The 16,112-nt window shown below is 34.8% G+C and overlaps 1 protein-coding gene across 1 annotated transcript; it reads left to right on the forward strand.

Moving 5' to 3' along the window:
• The first annotated feature begins 8,728 nt into the window (after positions 1-8,728).
• LOC113181100 (olfactory receptor 9K2-like) lies at positions 8,729-9,670 on the forward strand. Its single transcript, XM_026386466.2, has one exon. The coding sequence runs from the start codon at positions 8,729-8,731 to the stop codon at positions 9,668-9,670; it is 942 nt and encodes a 313-aa protein (XP_026242251.2).
• Positions 9,671-16,112: the final 6,442 nt, after the last annotated feature.

Genomic DNA, 16,112 nt, shown 5'->3' on the forward strand with positions numbered 1-16,112 from the left:
ATGATGTTGGCCTGAGGCTTAGCGTAGATAGCCTTTAAAATGTTGAGATATGTTCCTGTTTTTCCTAGTTTTTCTAGTATTTTGAACATGAAGCGGTGCTGTATTTTGTCAAGTGCTTTTTCTGCATCTATTGAGATGATCATATGATTCTTATCTTTGAGTCTATTGATGTAGTGAATTACATTTATTGATTTCCTTATGTTGAACCAACCTTACATCCCTGGGATGAATCCCACTTGATCGTGGTACACAACCTTTTTGATATGTTTTTGTATTCAATCTGCCAGGATTTTATTGAGAATTTTTGTATCTATGTTCATAAGAGATATTGGTCTAAAATTTTCTTTCTTTGGTGTGTCTTTGCCTGGTTTGGGAATCATGGTGATATTGGCCTCATAGAATGAATTTGGAACTGCTCCCTCTTTTTCTACTTCCTGAAATAAATTGAAGAGTATTGGTATTATTTCTTCTTTAAAGGTATTGTGTAACTGTCTGGTCCTGGACTTTTATTTGTTGGTATATTTCTGATAGCATCTTCTATTTCATCACTTGATATTGGTCTGTTTAAATTGTGTATATCTTCCTGATTCAGTCTGGGCAAGTCATATGACAAGAAATTTGTCAATGCCTTCACTATCTTCTATTTTATTGGAGTATAAGTTTTCAAAATAATTTCTAATTATCCTCTGTATTTCTGTAGTGTCTGTGTGATAGTATCCTTTTCATCATGTATGCTCGTAATTTGAGTTCTCTCTCTCCTTCTCTTCGTTAGTGTAGCCAAATGTCAATTTTATTTATCTTTTCAAAGAACCAACTTTTTGTTTTGTCAATTTTTTCAGTTGTTTCTTTTGTTTCAATTTCATTGATTTCAGCTCTAATTTTAATTAATTCTTGCCTTCTACTGCTTTTGCTGTTGATTTGTTTTTCTTTCTCTAAGGTTTTGAGATGTAAAGTGAGGTCATTTATTTGTTGATTTTTTTCTTCTTTTAAGGAATGAACTCCATGCAATAAACTTTCCTCTTAGAACTGCTTTCATAGTATCCTAGAGATTTTAATATGTTGTGTCTAGGCTCCCATTTATCTCTAAGAATTTTTTAATCTCTTCTTTGATTTTTTCTGCAACCCATTGTTCACTCAGTAGCATATTTGGTCTCCAGGTGTTGAAGTAATTTTATTTTGTCATTGATTTCCAATTTCATTCCATTATGATCTGATAAAATAAATTGTAGTATCTCTACTTTTTTATATTTGCTAAGAGTTGCTTTGTGGCATAGTATATGGTCTATTTTAGAGAAGGATCCATGTGCTGCTGAGAAGAAAGTTTATCCGCTTGATGCAGGTTGAAATATTCTACATATGTCAGTTAAGCCTAAGTTATTGATTGTATTATTGAGTTCTCAAGATTCTTTATTCAATTTTTTTCCCAAGATCTATCCAGTGGTGAGAGAGGTGTGTTAATGTCACCCAAGATTATTGTGTTGTGATGAATTTGACTCTTGAACTTGAGAAGAACTTGTTTGATGAACATAGCTGCACCATTGTTTGGGGAATATATATTTATGATTGTTATGTCTTGTTGGAGTATAGTTCCCTTGAGAAGTATGTGATTTCCATCTTTATACCTTTTGATTAACTTTGGCTTGAAGTCTACTTTATTTGATACAAGGATGGAAACTCCTGTTTGCTTCCTCAGTCCATGTGAGTGATATGATTTGTCCCAACCTCTCACCTTCAGTCTGTGTATGTCTTTACCTATCAGATGAGTCTCCTGGAGGCAGCATATGTTGGGTTTTTTTAAAAAATCCAATCTGCTACTCTATATCTTTTGATTAGTGAGTTTAAGCCATTAACATTCAGCTTTACTTGAGACATGGTTTGTATTCCCAGCCATATTTGTTTATTTTTGTTATTTAACCTGACTTGATTTTCTTCTTTGATTAGGTTTTCCTTTAGGGTACTACCTCCCTCTATTGATTTTCATTGTTATTTTTTGATTCCTCTTCATGGAATATTTTTCCAAGGATGTTTTATAGTGTCAGTTTTCTAGCTATAAATTCTTTAAACTTTTGTTTATCATGGAAAGTTTTTATTTCATCTGCAAAGCTAAAGCTTAATTTTGCTGGATTCAAGATTCTTGGTTGGTACCCATTATCTTTAAAGCTTGATATATGTTGTTCCAGGATCTTCCTGCTTTCAGGGTTTGTGTTGAAAAATCTGCCATTATCCTAATTGGTTTTCCTTTATATGTAATCTGATTTCTTTCTCTTATGGCTTTTAAAATTCTCTCCTTATTCTGTATGTTGGGCATTTTTATTATAATGTGACTTGATGTGGATCTGTTGTGATTTGGTACACTCAGCATGTGTACAAAATCTTGAATTTGGATTTCCAATTCAATCTTCATGTTTGAAATATTTTCTGATATTATTTCATTGAATAGATTGTTCATTCCTTTGGTTTAGACCTCTATGCCTTTCTGTATCACAATTATTCTTAAATTTGGTCTTTTATGCTATCCCATATTTCTTGAATGTTCAACTTGTGGTTTCTTACTATTATCACTGTGTGGTCTATATTTTTTTCAAGATTATATATCAGCGCATGAAATAAACTAGCTTAAAATGTCTTCTTTTCCTTCTGGTGTTTTGAAACCATTTATCCTGTCTGCATGTTTAGTAGGTAGATGTAATGTTTATAGACCCTGTGGTTTGCCTTCATTATCTAATGTCCTATCTTCCAAATGGTCTATTCTGTAGGTGATGCTTTCATTTGAGCTTTTAATTTGGTTTATTATTTCTTTCATTTCGAGGATTTTCTGTTTGGTTGGTTTTTTGTTTTGTTTTGTTTTGTTTTCTTAGCACCTCCATCTCCCTATTGAGGTGATCTTTTGCTTCCTGTATTTATTTATGTAACTCCTTGTCGAAGTGATCTTTCATTGCCTGTATTGGCTCTCTTATATCTTCCTTGGGTTCCCAGAACATTTTAACTATGTATATCCTAAATTCCTTCTCTTTCTCTGTCATTTCTCCTGCTGTGGCTGCCAATGATTCTAATGATGTGGTGTCTTCATTTGTTTGGGGCACCTTCTTCCCTTGTCTTTTCATGTTGTTTTTGTGTCTTGCTTTCCAGCTCTGTGGGTCTAGATTGTTATTGTTTTTACCCTATAGGTTTGTAGTGCTCTTGTAGGGTTCCAAGACCTCTCCTTTGTGGGAAAGGACAATGTTAACAGGTCCAAATATCAACAATATGCCACCTATGAACAATTTGTTGTTATGAATACATTTATAGATTAGTCTAGATGTACAAAAATGTTGGATTCAATTATTATCTAAAATATAATCAGTAGCTTTGTAAAAAGGTTTACAGTTTCTGACAGTGGTCAATAACCGGGGGGGGGGGGGGGGGGGGCAGGACAATATGCTGAGGAGGTAGGATGTGAGGATATAGAGTCAATATATCTTAGGAAGTATGAAGGAGAAATCTAGTGAAGAGGGTCAATAGCAAGAGAGTAGACAGGAAGTAATTTAGGGTAGGCAAGTACGTGGGAAGACAGTAGAATACATAAAACAAACTGTATTTTTAGAAAAATACAGATGTTAAAACAGTAAAATTTGGAGAGGGGAAACACAAATGAAAGAATAAAAAGGAAAAGAAAAAAGGGGCATATACAACACCTCTATATTATATTATGCAAATAACTCAGTCCTCAAAGTCCTATTTCATGCAAAGTTCTTGGTTTCACATATGTTGGGGATGTGAGGGCCAGAGGATGGAGGGGTAGAAGAGAAAAAAAAAAAAAACAGACAAAAACTCAAAGGAAGAAACCAGGATTATAGCTAGCTTTAGCTATCCGTATATTTTCCTGCTTCTCTTCTCATTCAGTAAGTGGCATCGTCTGTTGTAAGCTGGTGTCTCTGACCTCCGGATGATGGAGGTAAACAGGGTGGGAAGGCTGGTCCTGGTGCAGGGCGCCTGGATGCGGGGAGTGGCACCCACCAGTCCCCTGCAAAAAGACTGCACCTCAAGGGTCTCTTTTTGGGACCACTCACTCATATGACATGAGTGCCCGGTACTATCTCCATCTCTTGCCTAGAGATTTCTCAGTTCCTGGTTTCTCCCTCTCCCTAGCAGTCATTTCCCAGTTGAGGAAACTCTCACCCTGGGGCTCCCGTGGGCAGCTCCCTGGTTGCACTGCACACCTGTGTTGGGCAACTACTGTGTTGGGTTACCACAGCTGGGGAGGGGGGAAGGTTGGAAATCTGGTACCTGGCTGCCGGAGATCCAATCTGAGAACTGCCCCCAACTAATTGGCGAGAATACTGAGTCAAGATGGCTGCGGTCTGCTTTCAGCACCAGGGTGTCTGGTGAGGTGAAGGGAGCCTGGTGAGGTGGGGGGAGCCAGGCGATGGCGTTGTGCTATGGGTAGGTAGCAGCTGAGTGACCTGCGTGGGAGCGAAGCAAAGTTCTGGCGATCTGCAGATGTATTGATAGGTGATTCTGCTAAGGCGCTCACAAAGTCTCGCGTGGACAGGAACTTCCGGGCTTTGGGTCCTGCTCCAACGCCGGGTGTCCTACAGCACTGGTGATTTTTGCAGAGAGCAGCTGGATAGGGGTCCTCCAACACTCTCGGAGATGCAGTATTCCGACTAGGCAAGATCTCCGGGTCTGGCTGTGTGGGCACTGGGCAGCTCACTCCTTTCCTGCCGCCATGATGGATCCTCTGACTCCTAAATTTTAACAAAAAAAAAAAAAAAAAGAATCAGTAAGTGGAATGGTATCATATTAAAAAACTTTCACATAGCAAAGGAAGAAATTAATAGTGTGAACATAGAGTGTATAGCATGGGAGAAAATCCTTGCCAATCCTTCTGACAGGGAATTAATATCTGAATAATTTAAAGGACTCAGAGAACTTAAGACCAAAACTCAAATAATACAATGAGTAAATTGGCCAATGAACTAAACAAACATTTACCTAAAGAAGAAAGGCAAATGGCCAACAAATATATGAAAAAGAGTTCAACATCCTTAGCAATCTGGTAAAGGCAAATAAAAAATACATTGAGATTCAATCTTACTCCAGTTAGAATGCCAGTCATCAAGAATACAATTAACAACAATTGCTGCCAAGAATGTGGGGGAACAGGTACATTTATTCATTGTTGGTAGGACTATAAGTTAGTACAACTATGGAAATCAGTATAGATTTCAATAACCGTATATTTCAATAACAGTGTATTGTAGAGTAAGATTTGCTACAGTTCTACATATTTATTTCCTCCAATTTATCACTCTTTTGATTATTTCTTATATTTTAGGGAAAAAGGACATTCTGATATCTGGATCCTCATACTTGAGGTGTAGCTAGACTCACAGTATTAAGTTCATCAGTGGCAACAAGGTCTTACATTCAAATATTTATTTGTAAAACATTGACATTAATTTAAATTTTGGCTATATTAATAACATAGTCTATAATATAATTTATGCTATAATATGCAAAATAGAAATCCAGCAAAAGTTAGGATCCTATGAAAAATCAGGAGAAATGAACTATAAGCTGACCCATGTAAAAGAAGCAAAAAATAAATTTATTGTGACTGTTGAAGGTGTAAACTGAAGAATGAAAACTTCATAAAATATATTTTCTAAAGCAAATTTTTCTATCCATGAGTCAAATCCCAAAAGACCCGGTGTTAATTTAGGTGAATAATAAGGGTAGATATCCTCCTTTTTTATTATCTGTCCCTGTTGGCCCACATGGGATGGACCTGGAGCTTTCTGTTCTAATCACTCATGGTTGACTTATTCCTCTCCTCACCCAGAGGGACAACTTTCTACTCAGTCTTTGCTGTAATTACCTGAAATTGTTGCAGTAATGCTAACTAAAGATAGCATTGATTTCTCCTGCTCTATTCCTGCAGGTCATTAGGGAATCGCTCTATTCATTGGTGATTTTATTTTTCTGTTTTACTTTCATTGGTTTCATTTTCAGGCCTATAAAATATACCCTAATACAGAAGAGCCATGCTCACAGAGTGTGATTTAAAGGTTCAGTTGCATTTTCTTTTTAGTCTTAATAAGAAATGTTCAAAGGCCTGGAAGAGGACTTAAGAGATCAACCCTTTCATCTCTTGTCCGTAGGAAGGGGTGCACATTTAAAGGGGATTTTCAGGCACTACTAAGAAAATGAAAAAGAACCACTCAGTTAGAGAATGAGATATTAATCTATGGGCAGAACCTAAAACTGAGAATAAAATGTCTAATCCAGCTTTTAATATCTTGTGCTTAACTTTTGTGTATAATTCTTAATTCTGAAGTTGGCTTTAAGTACATTTATCTAGTTGTACAATTTTTTTTTTACCTTTCTAGAATTAAAGGCAGTAACTCTTGTGTCCTTGCATCCATTATTACAAAATCACTATTCAGAAGCAGTAAGGAAAGAAGAAATATTCAGGTAAGAAGTAACATAAACTTATGTATTTCACTCAAATAACTAGTCATCCATGAGTTTGTGTGCTTTTTTTAAAGTAGATAACCAATGACTTATTTTGTAGACTGGCACTATGGAGAGGAGCATGGGATAGAGCAAAGCTGTTCACGTGGCAGCCAAGAGGCAGGGGCGGGGGCTTGCGTATGCTTCAAAGAATAAAATTTATACTGAGTAAAACTTTCTTCTTACCAATTATGTAGAAAAAAATCAATACTCACCTTAGAAAGTAATACCCTTTTTATTGAAAGGCAGATGATTATATCTTGGTTATTTTTAAGTGAATGTAGACAAAGAAGAAAAAGCAATGCATTTGTACATTCTTAAAAATCATTTTGCAGTTCTGGAGATTGAACCCCTGGCCTTGAGTAGGCTGGGTGTGTGCTCTACTTCTGAGCTACTAACCTAGTCTTGCCTCTGTACTGTGAGAAGAAACTTGTTGCAGAGACTGCCACATTCTCTCATCCTGGCTGGTATACAGTAGGTGGCCCACAAGTGTTTACTGATTTAATAAATGATTGGGTGAATACACATTATCCTTGAAAAAGTAGTGATCTCAAAATAGTAATTTCCTGTCCACTAGATACTGGCCGATGTAGTGACAGATAACATACTATCACTTGAGGAACAAAAATGGGAATTAGAAATAAAATGAAAGCTTACAGCTAAATATTGTCAAATATCCATTTGTGTGGTGTGAATCTGGTGCCTTTGACAGGCCTTCTTATTTTCTCTAAAAAATTTATAATCTTTTTTTTCCTGTTCTATTGTCACTGTTTTACCACAGTATTGGAGTGGAATTGTCCTCACACCCCCAGTACCTTTTTCAAAAACTAATTTAAGATTGAGTGGATTTTAGAGAGGAATGATAGCCATGGGGTAGACAGGAGTTCTAAGAATCATAGCTGAGCTGTTACCCATTGGGTGTCTTCTTGTGAATTCTGTTTTTAACTTTTTAAAAGAAAAGCTGGTATTGAGAAGAGAGAGGAGAAAGATCAAGCAATGAGAAGGTGATGATAGCAACAGGAGTTGAGGGTTTGGGGAGTAGACAGAGGAGACAGAGTGGTCACCGGTGTGAGGGAGGATGGGAGCTAAGGACAAAGGACAGTGCCCCTGCCCCCATGCCAGGCCTACGTGGAGTAATTTTAGATCATTGGCCGATTTTGATAAGTGATGTAATCTCTCCATTCTGCTGAGGAAGAGACTATTAAAGGAAGATTTTAAAATCTAAATACAATAAATAAATGACCATGTCAATTCATTATTCAAAACAGAAAAAAAAATTTTAAGACAACCAAATCAGAGTATTTAATTGTGATAGACTCAAAGCAATTATTATGACCATTTAAATACCTTTAGAAACCTTTAATGATAGAGATCATAAAATCAGCTTTCACAACCAATATTTCTTCTTCCTAACTGAAAAATTTTGTGCATACTTTCTCTGGAAGCACATCTGGACATTGTTCATGTCAAGAAATTAAAAGGCATGTTATTTTTAAGGTTTTCTAATTCATGATATACAACTAAAGTTATCTAAAATTCTCAGAAGTTATGAATACTATACTGACCTCTAATAATGTCTCATGTCTATTCGTGGAGTTTTAAATCACTCTTTAATTTTGATACTTCTTTTGCAATAATAATTTTTGTTTATTACAAAATTCATTTAACAAAACATGACAAAAATTATTATTACAAAAGAAGCATTATTGAGGATAAAATAAAGTGTAAATTACCAGATAAAGGTGAAAAAAATATTTATACATCTCTCAAAACTGTCAGATATGTTAAGCTTACCACATAAATAAAGTGGTGACCTCAATAGTTAGAAAGAAATAGCTCTTTAATAGTGAAAGGCATATCTGATATACTGGGAAGAGCACTGGGTGCCAAGACATATATTAGAAAGCCATGAGTTTGGTAACTCACAGGTTGTGTGATGATCAGCAATTTCTTTATTTATTTTTTACATACATGACAATAGCATGTACGTAAAAATAAAGCATTACACTCATTATTATCCACTTACAGCACATTTTTTTGTAACTCTGTATATAAAGTATCAGCAATTTCAATATACCTCAGATTCAGTTCCTATAAAAGTGGTTGGTTTAAAAGAGATGAAAATACAAATCTCAATGTCTTCTCCAAGAAAAAAGGATATTTTATGATACTAGAGCAAAGGTATAAAATTTAATTCTTAACCTTGTCTCATACCTCCTAGTAGGTTCTTGCCATGAGTGACAAGGGAGGAAGCAACCACTCGGATGTAACTGACTTCATTCTTGCAGGCTTCAGGGTGCCTCCAGAGTTCTACGTTCTCCTCTTCCTCCTGTTCCTGCTGATCTATGGCATGGTCCTTTTGGGGAACATTAGTATGATGGCAGTCATTGTGACTGACTCCCAGCTGAACACACCAATGTATTTCTTTCTAGGAAATCTGTCTTTCATTGACCTCTCCTACTCCACTGTTATTGCTCCTAAAGCCATGGTCATCTTCCTGTCTGAGAAAAAAACCATATCCTTTGGAGGATGTGCTGCCCAGCTTTTCCTTTTTACACTCTTCATTGTAACAGAGGGATTTGTCCTGGCAGCCATGGCCTATGACCGCTTCAGTGCCATCTGCAATCCTCTTCTTTATAGTGTCTACATGTCAAGACGCCTCTGCAGCCAGCTGATGGCTGGTTCCTATTTCTGTGGCTGGGTCAGTTCTACCATTCAAGTCAGTGTGACATTCTCAGTGTCTTTTAGTGTGTACCGAGTCATTGATCACTTCTACTGTGATTCTTACCAAATTGAAAAGATCTCCTGCTCTAATCTCTTTGTCAATAAGATGGTATCTCTGAGTTTGGCTGTCTTCATTATTTTGCCCACAATAGTTGTCATTGTAGTCTCTTACATGTACATTGTGTCCACAGTCTTGAAGATCCCCTCCACTGAAGGGAGAAAGAAAGCCTTCTCCACCTGCAGCTCTCACCTTGGGGTAGTGAGTGTGCTTTATGGGACTGTCTCGTTTGTGTATCTTGTACCTCCCAGCAATCCTGAACTACGCAAAGTGGCCTCAGTATTTTACATACTGGTGACACCCATGTTAAACCCTCTGATCTACTCTCTAAGAAACAAAGATGTCAAACAAGCTTTGAGAAAAATCCTAGGGAACAAGAAAGCTTTACCCTAATTCTCCTTTCTTGGTGTTTCCCCATTGAGGGGCCCACTGATTTATCCTGGTTTGATTTTAATATGAGATCAAGTTTGAGTCATTCAGGGACTTTTTAAGCTGACCACCTCACTAATGATTTATTACTAAGGAAGGGGTAGTATTCATCCATCATTCATTCTTCTATAAAAGAGCAGTGTTATGTCTGCATATCTTAGACATCCATAAAATTTGCAGCCATTTCATGAATAGAAATACAATTTTCACTCTTTCTCATTTTATCTTTATGACAGTGGGAGAAAGGAGGATTTAACATTATTTTTTCCTCTGGGTTTACTGGCATTATGGGAGAAAATTTGCTTTGGTAAAATGTTGAACTCACACATAAACTTCTGTGATTTGCAGAAACACCATCCCAAAGAAGAATGCTTTATGAGTTGCAAAACCTGATTCTTTTATAAAATATATTCACATAGACTTTCTTTCAGTCTATTCTCCTTAAAAAAACTGTCACTGTGAAAGAGTCATTATTTTCTGTGCCATCATGATTTTAACAGAGTAACTCAACTAATTTCATTGATGTTTAATTGCATTGTATTGTTTTTTTTATTTTTAGTATTGATTGCCACTAATTCATTGTCATATCAAAGAGGTTTAGAAACATTTTGTATCCAATCTTCTAAAATCTGAGTACTTAAAAAATACAAAAGGAAAATCTTTAGTACAGGTGTCCTCTTATGAGGGAGCAAATTGAAGCAAATTGAATTAGATGCTTTCAACCATTTTCACCAGTGTGCCTTGAATTATTTAGTTTTCCTTAATGGTTGAAATATATATGTTCACAATTTTTCTGTGAAGAATTTGATATTTGAATCATATGTGATCTTTTTGTCTTTCTAATATTTGCATTAATGATCTACTTTAATGAGAGCATTTGACCTTTATTTTTTGAGAAGTATTTGGTATCTCCAAATATTATAAAAATCAATGATAAATATACTAAAGAAAATGTCAAGTGTTTACTTTTATTATTTCCTTTTTTATATTGTGGTGTAAAATCTAATGTTGATGAGAAAATGTACAAATGAAGGGATGTTGTAAAAGGTGTTGTATTCCTAGTTTCAACCCTACTAATTCTTATGCATGTTTGTCTACTTTCAAACTAACACAATGTTTCAATAAAGTCAATCAGGTTCTCAAAAGACCCCAGTGATTATAGGAAGTATACAACTCCTTTGATAGATTAGGATCACAATAGGGAGGAATAATAAATGGTAGAACAGAAGTATTCTGGAATTCGTAAAAATAGGCTTCAATTCTAATGTGTTATAATTAGAAAAATTCTTTAATCAAAGAAAATCACTATTATTTTCACACAAAAGTGTTTTTGTACTATTCTGAATATGGCTCTAGATTTTAAAAATGGGTTTTACTTACCCCTTATGAATATTCCAAATAAATCAATTAATACTACTTCACCATCTCTACATATCAACCATGAGTATATCTTTTTTATTTGTTTTATTGAGTGAATACCTGATAGGCTTACTTGCTGAAAATCACTTGCTTAACGTAAGAAGAGGAATACATTGGAAGGGTATGTGGAACACACTGAATCAGTAGAAATGCTAGAAAAAAAAAGGCTTCTCTTTGAGTAAGAACCAAGTAACCCCAAATAATAAAGAAGCAATACCTGTTCAAGAATCAGCTATCCAAATTCAGTCTTATTACATTTGCAATATGTGAACTTCAAGTATTTTCATTTTTTATTCCCTTTTCTATAAATTTAAATTATGACAGACATTATCATATAAGCCTCTTTACTAAGGATGGCAAGATCCTTGACTATGATCTTATCTAATTAGAAAAAAATCAAATATTCAAAGTATAATGGTATGGTTATTGAAATGGCTACACCTGCCAGATCCAACAGTATCAAATACTGGTGATGATGCAGAGCAATATGCTCTCTCATTCATTGATGGTATGGATATAAAATCCTATAGCACACAACTTGCTAGGTCCTTGCAAAGTCAAACATAGACTAACTGTGTAAATCAACATTTGTGCTCCTAATATTTACAAAACTGATTTTTAAATTTATGTTCATATAGAAACTGTAAATGAATGTTTATAATATACTTATTCACAATCCCCCTGAATTGGAAACAATCATGATTTTTCTGGTAAGTGAATGATATGTATTCATACAATAAAATTTAGAAATTAAAGAACAAAGTTTTAATTCACATATCAGTATGAATAAACCTTAAATGAATTTTTCTAAATGAACATATGATTGTATTCACATAGTATTCTGGAAACAGCAAATCTATAGTGAAGGAAAATAAATCAGTATTTCCAGGGATTTTGAGAGTGTTGACTAGAGGATGCCCTGGAGATTTTCTGGGTGGATGAATTAATCTATATGGTGCTATAAAGGCAGAAACATAGTAATAAGAATTTTTTGAATCCTTAGTTTCACTGCACACAGAGTAAATGTTATGTATTTAAATTTTTTTAAAAATGAACTCTGAGAATAGGGAACCCTTATTTGAAATGAAGACTCTGAGAAAAGAATCACACTATATTAAAAATGTATGACCTAACATCAATGTTTATAGCAGCAGAATTACAATATCTAAGCTATGGAACCAACCTACGTGCCCATCAGTGGATGAATGAATACAGAAATTATGGTATATGTACACAATGGGATATTACTCAGCCATAAAGAAGAATAAATTTATGACACTTGTTGGTAAATGGATGCATCTGGAGATTATCATGCTAAGTGAGATACACCATTAACACCATTAACAAAAATGTTCTCTCTGATATGCAGATGTGAACACACAACAAGTGGGTAGGGTGGAGAATAGAGATTCAGTGGATTAGATAGACAGGAATGAGGGGTAAGGAAAAGTGATGAGAATAGGAAAGACAACAGAATGAATAGGACATGACTTTCCTATGTACATATACGAATATGCCACAGTGAATCTCATCTTTGTGTACACCCATGAGACTGGGTTCCTAATTGAATAAGATATATTCCAAGCTTTGTATAAATATATCAAAATGGATTCTTCAGTCATGTATAATTAACAAGAACAAATAAAAATTACAAAAAAAATGTATGGCCTAATCTCATTGAAGCAATTGGGGGGAAAGTGCTGGTCTAAATAACTTTTGAAAACAGTGTATTTGTTGTTGTTAGAAACTTTGAGACTAAATACAAAAGGAAGGTACACAAACATAATACACTCTTTGGCAATTTTGTTTCTGCAGGTTGTAAATTTACAATCTCAAAATTTCTGTGCATGCATCTGGAGTTGAAAAAAAAGAGCAAAAGGATGGTAGATGTTGTAGATCATCAGGTTCCTCAGTGTTGGAATGAGGAATTACAGATTAGTAAAGGAAAAATCTAGAGTGAATCATGATATGGAATAAGAGATGGAGACATCAGTGTGAATTTGTCATAAGGTCAATATAGATAAAGATGGATGAATGGTGAAATGGTATTTGACATATATGTATGCATGGCTTAGCATGTATATTTTCTAGCTGTTGGTTGAGAGATCCTAGAAGCAATGCCACCCAGTAGTAACAAGCACACATAGCATCCCAATAGTGGTTTCTAATAACATTCCTAATCAAAGAAAACAAACAAAAATAAATATAAACAGAAAAAACAGCCAGACTGGCTGATTTTATGACCGGGCAGGGAGCATCCAAGAAAAATCTTAAGAGTCTTGCATGTTAAAGCATAATGGAACTTTTACCAAACACAACAAATGAGACATTTTAAAGGGGTTCAGGAATTAATTTCAAAGAGCTTCCTAGAGCCAAAGCTGGGAAACATAAAGCAATAAATTTAAAGAATACAATTGGGATTATATTCCAGGTAAAAAAATATATATATACAAGTCTATAATAAATAATGGTTGACTAAATAAATAAATGGGCAAGAAGAGACATGTTTTGTCTAGAAGTTCCCCCAATCTAAGAAAAGTCCTTCCAGTACTTCTTTTTCTAGTTTTATCCCTTTAATTTCCTTCACCAGTCTGATTGCTCTGGCTAGAGTTTTCAATTATATTATTGAATAGTATGGTGAGAGTAGACATCTTTGCCTTGTTCCTGATTTTTGAGGAAATGATTTCAGGACTTTTTCTGTTTAGTATGATATTGGCTTTGGGTTTGTCACATACATCCTTCCATAAAACTATATTGTATAGGAGTGGTAATTGAAAGTCATTGTCTTGTTCCTGATTTTAGAGGAAATGCTTTCTACTTTTCCCCCTTCAGTAAAATGTTGGCTTTGTGTTTGTGGTAAATAGGCATTGTAATGTTCCAGTAAGTTTCTACTATCCCAACTTCTTTCAATATTTTTATCATAAACAGATGCTGGATTCTGTCAAAAGCTTTTTCTGCACCTATTGACATCATCATGTGATTCTTGTCCTTAAATGTATTTACATGGTAAATTACATTTATTGATTTGCACATGTTGAATCAAGTTTGCATCCCTGAAATGAAACCCACTTAGTCATTGTATACAGTCTTTTTAATGTGTTTTCTAAAAAAAATTTCAATTTTTTCTGATTAGATATATATGATAGTAGAATGCTTTTTGACACATTATACATAAATGAAGTACACTTCTCATTTTCTGTTTGTATGTGATGTAGGATTACAACAGTCATGTAATCATATATGCAAATGGAGTAATAATGTCCAATTCATTCTACTATCATTCCTACATCCATACGTAGTCCCCTACATTCACTTCCCTTTGTCTAATCCAAAGTTCCTCTATTCTTCCCTAGGCTTCCCCTTATTGTGAATTAGCATCCAAATATCAGAGAAAACATTCAGCCTTTGGTTTTTTGGATTTGACTTATTTCACTTAACATAATATTCTCTAGTTCCATCCATTTACTGGCAAATGCCATAATTTCATTCTTCTTTAACTACGAATGTGGCTGTGTCACTCTTGTATGCTGATTTTAAGTCCTTTGTGTATAAAGGAAGGAGTGGGATAGCTGGGTCAAATGTTGTTCCATTCCAAGTTTTCTGAGGAATCCTCATATTGCTTTCCAGAGTGATTGCTCCAATTAGTAGCCCCGCCAACAAAATATATGTATACCTTTCCCCCACATCCTCACCAACACTTATTGTTGCTTGTATTCTTCATGATTGCCATTCTCACTGGAGTGAGATGGAATCTCAGTAGAGTTTTGATTTGTGTTTTTCTAATTGCTAGAGATGTTGAACATTTTTTTCATGTATTTGTTGATCAATTGTATTTTTTCCATGAAGTATTTTTTGAGTTTCTTAGCCCATTTATTGACTGGATTATTGTTTTGGGGGAGTTTTTTTATGTTAAATTTTTGAGTTCTTCATATATCTGGAGATTAATGCTCCATAAGAGGTGCATGTGGCAGATTTTATCCCATTCTATGTCCTGTTTCTTTGTGTTATTGATTGTTTCCTTTGCTGAGAAGGAGAATTTAGTTTGAATTCAACTCATTTACTGATTCTTTATTTTACTACCTGTACATTAGGAGTCTTGTCGAGGAATTGGTTCCTATGCTGAAATGGTGGAGATTTGGGCCTACTTTTTCTTTTATTAGGTGCAGGGTCTCTGTTCTAGTGCCTAAACCTATGATCCTTTTGGGGTTTATTTTTGTGCAGGGTGAGACATGGGTTTTAATTTCATTTGCTACAAATGGATTTCTGGTTTTCCCAACACTATTTATTGAAGAGGGAATCTTTTCTCCAATGTATGTCTTTGGTGCCTTTGTCTACTGTGAGATAACCATATTCATGTGTGTTAGTCTTGGTGTCTTCTATTCTGTACCATTGGTCTACATATCTATCTTGGTGCCAATACCATGCTGTTTTTATTACTATGGCTCTGTAGTATAGTTTAAGTTTTGGTATTGTGATGCCTTCTCCTTCATTCTTCTTGCTAAGAATTGCTTTGGCTATTCTGGATCTCATTTTCCCAAATGAATTCCAGGATTGTTTTTTTTATTTCTATAAAGAATGCCATTGGGATTTTAATAGGAATTGCATTAAATATGTATAATGCTTTGTGTAGTATGTCCATTTTGACAACATTAATTCTGTCTATCCAAGAGCATAGAAGATTTTTCCGTCTTCCAAGGTCTTCTTCAATGTGTTTCCTTAATGTTCATAGTTTTCATTATAGAGATCTTTCACCTCTTTTGTTAGATTGATTCCCAAGTATATTTTTTTAGTCTATTGCAAATGGGATAATTTTCCTAATTTCTCTTTCATTGGACTTATCAATGATGTATAGGAAGGCATTTGATTTATGGGTGTTAATTTTATATCCTTAGTTCTAGAAATTCCTGATGTATTTTGGGGGGATATTCTAAATATAGAATCATGTCATCAACAAATAGTGATAATTTGAGTTCTTCTTTTTCTATTT

This window comes from Urocitellus parryii, chromosome 5 (assembly GCF_045843805.1).
Source record: "Urocitellus parryii isolate mUroPar1 chromosome 5, mUroPar1.hap1, whole genome shotgun sequence".
Classification (NCBI taxonomy): Eukaryota; Metazoa; Chordata; class Mammalia; order Rodentia; family Sciuridae; genus Urocitellus; species Urocitellus parryii.